The sequence below is a fragment of the Phodopus roborovskii genome, unplaced genomic scaffold (assembly GCF_943737965.1).
Source record: "Phodopus roborovskii unplaced genomic scaffold, PHOROB, whole genome shotgun sequence".
In the NCBI taxonomy this organism is placed as follows: Eukaryota; Metazoa; Chordata; class Mammalia; order Rodentia; family Cricetidae; genus Phodopus; species Phodopus roborovskii.
This window is the reverse complement of record NW_026126602.1, coordinates 2,608,723-2,614,722: the sequence shown is the minus strand read 5'-3', so window position 1 is coordinate 2,614,722 and position 6,000 is coordinate 2,608,723. Positions and strand designations below refer to the sequence as shown.

General features: G+C 38.7%; 1 protein-coding gene across 5 annotated transcripts in view; it reads right to left on the bottom strand.

Annotated features, from left to right (window-relative positions):
- Positions 1-4,249: 4,249 nt before the first annotated feature.
- The window catches only part of Arhgap12 (Rho GTPase activating protein 12), a 97,666-nt gene continuing 95,915 nt past the window's right edge, over positions 4,250-6,000 (bottom strand). For all 5 annotated transcript variants that reach the window (XM_051205663.1, XM_051205667.1, XM_051205665.1 and 2 more), the window contains one exon: positions 4,250-5,787. In XM_051205663.1, the coding sequence (XP_051061620.1) occupies positions 5,613-5,787 (175 nt within the window). In that variant the 3' untranslated portion in view covers positions 4,250-5,612. The remainder of the gene's footprint in view (positions 5,788-6,000) is intronic.

Genomic DNA, 6,000 nt, shown 5'->3' with positions numbered 1-6,000 from the left:
TAAGACCACAAAAAGAAAAAAATTATACCCCCCCAAAATGGTAGTATTGATGTAGAATGTGCCTTACAATAACTCCTCCTTTCCTGCAGGTTCTTCCTATGACTACAACTGCTTGTGACAAACTGTATAGTGGCAGTTCTAAATTATTAAATAGAAATCACCCCCGAAAAATAGTTTGTTCACTGTTCTGAGTAGAAAGATGAAATTTCTATCCCGATTGGGACACAAACCATCCTTTTGTTTGGCAAAGCCACACTGTGTGCACTACCTGTATCACCTGGCAGTTATCTGGGGCTGTTAAATGAACTGTATTGTACCAGTGTTTGCTTTCAAGGTAATTTCTTCCCAGAGCTTGAGTGTAGCGATGCAAAGCAAACACGAGGGATCAAAACAAAAATGAAAGGACAGATTGGAGCTGGTTGGGCGTGGCAGTGCTGCAGTCTACCCTGGAAAAGTTGGTGCCTCCATCTCTCGGCTCTAAGACTCTTCCCTAGCAGATGCTAAAATCCACAAGAAGCCTGATCCCTTAGTGCTATAGCAGTTACTGTGTTACAGCATTTAGCCTATGCATGTTCCCAAATAATGTAAGTCATCTTGGTCACTTACGAAACATAAATATTTGCTATGCTGGCTATTTTGATCACTGGTTGGCTGAATCCATAAATACAGAGCCCATACATAAGAAACAAATACATATAAATGGATGGATAGATAAATATAGACAGGAATAAATAGTTTGGTACTATCCAAGGCTTCAGGTATCCCCCAAGGTGGATCATTTATGAATGAGGCACAACCTAACTCAAATTGATCATGTTAAATTAAGTTAATCAGAAGTAGGTCCTCACAGCAGTAAGATGCCTCCTAATGACTTGCTGCTATACCCAGTTCTGTGCACTGCTCGACCCTCATTGGAGAAGCTGCTCTTTCCAATACAAGGAAATCAAGAGACCCACAACTGGGCAATGTAAAAAGAATGAGAAACCTTTGAGCACTCCATCCTAAAGGGGATGTCTTCATCAAACCTCTCCCCACCCCAGGGCTCGGGATCCATGCAGAAAAGGAGGAAAAGCTTTTAAAGCCAGAGGTGGTGGGTGACTTCAAGTGTCTTACAGACACAACAGGGCAAATACACATATTACCCAGGGCAATACACATATTACCTCAGAGACTGTGGCAGCCTAAATAAGACCTACACATGTTCAAGCCAGATGGGGATACAGGGAGTAGACACAGGATCCCACCCCTTACTAAGCTTTCTGCAATTGATATTCACTGGCAAAGGGAGAACCAGTTTTCCCCAGTGGAGAATCACTCCCATGGACAGAAGGAGTTGGCCAACACAAAATGAACTCCATGTGGTATTTTTGTCTGTTTGGTGGGTTTTTTTTTTTTTTCCATTTTGTTTTGTCTTTTTTTGTTTGTTTAGTTGTTTTGATTTTCATTTTTTGTTTTGTTCTTTTTTAAAGTTTGGTGTGTAGGGAAGCAGGGAGAATCTGAGAGGAATAGAAAAACATGATCAAAATATACCCTATAAAAATGTTAATAAAAATCACCAAACAGCCAAGAATTTATGAATATATTTAACAGATGTTTTATTGGGGGGGGGAAACTAGTTCCTTTCAGCCTCAGGCTTTAGTTGATGAGTATGCTTGCAATTTGGGGCATTCATAAGCAATCCAAGCCTGTTAATTCATCTGTTAAAACAAGCAGACAAATTCCCCCATGACTATAAAGGCTCCTAGTAACCTTTCATTTATCAGTTAAAAAGACCGGGTTTCCCATTGCTCTTGCCTAAATGTGAGCTTTCAAAATGCCCCAAGGGATAAAAGGCCTTGAATGTTATGCAGAACCTCCAGACCACTGAGGCATGACTTTACCTGGAAAGGTCTTTGCTACAGCTGCTCAATAATACACATCATTCTGGTGTCTATGGGGTTCATTAATAGTGTGAGGCTCAGGACAAGTTTCAGTGCCACTTACCATGGACCACAAGTATCAGAACCACCTGAACATGCTAGCTACCAGCATCAGTAATTAAACATCTTTACCAAAGCAAGCTCATCTGAGTGCACTGGCAGTAAGTAAAATCAAGGGAGAGGTTACAAGAGAAAAGAACTGAGACTTGGCTAAGTGTGTACCGCAGTGGTTTGTCCAATCGTTACCTTGTTCTGCAGGTGCCATGCGTGAGCGCTGTGAAAGTGCTTCTGCTCACATGGTGCCATGGGAGGACAGCGAAGGAGGAAATCAAAGGGTTCACTCAGGTGTCAGACCCACAGGCTAAGGTGTGAACGTGCAATCAAGCTGAACATGCTCACCACCACCCTTGGTCTACAGACTGCATGAAGACTCACTGGGATTCTTCAGGAGACTCGCTTGGCCTGGCAGTCAGAGACCATTTATCTCATCAGGAATCCTGTGCCTCCCCTTTCTGGCTTGGCTAAACCTGACTTTACAGCTCATGGATCTCCAGGAGACTTCAATACACCATTGTTACGAGTCTGCTGGTTTTCTGTACCCATTTGCTTATTTTCTTTTATTTCAAACTAAAAGTTACAACTATTAGCTGTACTACAAAAATGTTTAAAAAACAAAACAAACAACAACAACAATAAAAAAAAAAAGCCTACTGTACTCCACTTCCAACAATACTGTAACTGAACAGCAGGAATATTAAATACATTTCCTAGTTACACACTGGAGATGCCTTTCCTGATTGAGGAGCATCAGATCAGGCCTGAGGCTAGGGTTTAGACACAAAGTGAATTACACAAAACCCTATTTTCTAAGCACTTTCAAATGTCTGTCTAAGTGCAGTATTACACAATGTGATTTTCCAAGATCAGTGAGAGCAGGTTGTCCTCTATGTCTTCTGGACACTGCTGTGTGTTCCTATACAGATGTCTGAGCAGTCACTGTTACTAGGAAATCCTATGTTTACTTTCATTAGACATGTCTCTCACTAGCTGGCACAAGTACAGAGTAACTTTTTATGCTGGTATAGACTTACTATCCAATGTTGTAGCTTTCGAAGTTGCAAGTACTGACACTCAAATACTCACAGGTCTCCAGACATCAGACACTACTATTTTGGTAAGTTTCACTTCCATGGGCATTAGCTCTACACACACTTATGTATGGATATATTTGTATGAACATAGCATATTGGCCATCAAGTTTGAAGTTTGGCTGAACTCATAATTTTATTTGTAGTTGTCACAAAAAAAAAAAAAAAATCACCCCTATCTAAAACACTTTCTCAGAGCTATTTCATATTCTTCAGAGTAAAAAGTAAAATATCATATTGATAAAAAATTTAAGGAAGTATTTTCCAACTAGAATTTTAATAGTGAATATACTTTTTCTTTCAATTGTCTCTTTTGTGGTATTTTGAAGAAAGATGTTAGTAAATGAAATTCTACTAATATTTATTTTTAGCTTTTAATATATTTTCTGCTAAAAAATCAAGTTATCAAGACAGGAAAATATTACTGGTTTTGTTATTACAAAGACAATTGATAACTTTTAATTCACAAAGGATGAAAACACAAGATACTGATCTCATTGTACATACACTATTACAATACAATTATTAGTGATAGACCAATACAACATTAAAGACTTTGTATACACACATGTACTTCAGAACAAACACGAGACAACTTTAACCCTTTGACATGTTCATGACCACCAAGAGAAAGAACACCACAGATCACAGACTTGAGTCTAACTGGTTTCCTGGTATATAGTCAAGACACAAGAGCCCTAAAGCACACCGCGTTATTAACTGCATCTGCAGGTCTAACATGCTGCTCTGGAACTTCTCCTCACCCAAAGCAATCTGTGTCCACTGACAAGCTGCTCAGTTTGTTATATATTTAATAAGATTACAGCACAGACAGTATCTTAGCCACAAGACTTAGGAAAAAGGTTCTACACAGATCATACACACACACACGTAAACTATTCCCCGGGAAGGCAATCTGGGAATTATAAATGCAATCCTAGGAAAAAGAATCATAGTCACATATCATTTCCTTTCAAACCCAGATGAAGAAGTGTATGGTATTAGGGAGCTGTTGGTACAGAAAGAGCAGAGAATGCAGGAGTGAGGAAAGTATCTGCCACAGGAAACATGGATTTGATTGATTTTCTAAAATGAGGTATAAAAGTATGCCAGTAAATAAAAACAAAACAGAAAAAAATTAAGAATCAAAATGCACATCTCGAAAGGGAAAAAACTCTAAGCATTATAGTTTCCTTTATTAGATTAGACATTTCATATACAGCAGTTAATCTAGAAAAATACATTTAAAAATCTTCAACAGACCATGCCTCCCTGTAACAAAACCTTCCAAACCCTGTTTTATTATACAAATCAATCTACATTAGTAATGGAAAAAGAAAATACTCAAATTTCGCAGTGTCGTTTTCTATCCACCATCCATCTAATTTACACAGGTTTCCACCATTGAAGTGGGGAGTTAGAATTCTAAAATGATTTTCCTAATGTCTTCTGTACATATTAAATAACCTAAAAAGCTCCTCTTGTAGTGTGTTCACTATTTAGCAAGTCTATTCATTATTTCCCAGTACCATTCTAATCTCAGTGATCTGCCAGTCAATGTAATTAAAAACCTAAAAGTGCATGGTTTAACTTTCCCAAATAATAGCCTATTTTTGGAGGAAGCCTAATATTCATGGAGATGGTTACCAATGTCATGATTAGAAACATCGGGTTAAATGTACTCTGAAACTATACAACACAGGTATATACATAAGCTAAATTATATTAAGTCCTTAGCCCATATTTACATCAAGCAATGTTTCCACAGGGTCATACCAAGAACTCAATATGGCACTAAATATAATCGGGATTGTTAGCTATAATTCATTCAGCAAGACAGGTACCAAATACCCTGATTTGACTTAGACTAACCAGAACTCCAGTATATCACAGTGTTTAAGTACTGTAAGTGTGCTGTCCCAACAAACAACTAAGGTATCCAGCAAGGATGCTGTGAGATAGTAAGTTAGACAGCAAACCTTCACCCAGGGATTCAATCTGGATCATGAGCTTCAGCACTTAAGACTGTCACTCATGTAGAAACCCTGAAAAAAAAGCAGTACAAAGATCTCAAATGGATCAACTTCATTTGTTTTAAACGCCCAAGAGCGCTTTTAAAAATAACTGACAGTGACTATCATTGTACCAAGTAAAGAGCTTACAGAGCATGAGAAGGAGTCAACATTACCCAGTTTGGGGGCAGCAAGGGCAACGACACAGGGAACCCACATAGTTTTCCTTACCAAATTATCCAGTGTATATGACTGGTTAGAATTCTGAGTTTTGGTTTTTACTGATATTCAGAGTATGAAATGCAAGCATCCAGGATAAAAAGAATCCAAAATTACACAGTCATAGCTTTCTTTTTGCTTGCAACAAAGCAGCAAATGAGGGCCCCACTGGCGTCTTCATCTCCTCTTCCTCTCTGACCCTCAAAAAGTGCACAATCAGATTCACTGCTTGGTCCAAACACGAAACACACCATGTATAAGACTTGAAATCTCCGGAATCCAACTTCTATTCCATAGATCGTTTTTCTTGAGAGTCAGCGTCCAAAGACAGTGCTTAACTCCAGGAGAATCAGCTCTACAATCTGGTTTTGGTACACAGTATGAACAGCTATATTACCAGTTTCCCTTTCTGGCTTCAGCAGAGTGGGGCCAAAAACAATTGCTATACTCTGATAGGTCATTCGATTTTTTTCTCCATTTTCTATAACCCTAGGGAGAGAAAGCAAACTTGTTTAAGAAACAGGAAAACTCTGAATTTGTATTACAATCTCAGAGTCTGCATTTATAATGAGAGTGGTGACTTTGCTGGAGTGCCACGGGCAGGGTTTAACCATTTCACTCAGTCTGGCTGCTACATGGAGCCAGTCTCTTAATAACAGCTGAAAGGTCAGCACTATACAAACTGTGGCAAACCTTAAATGT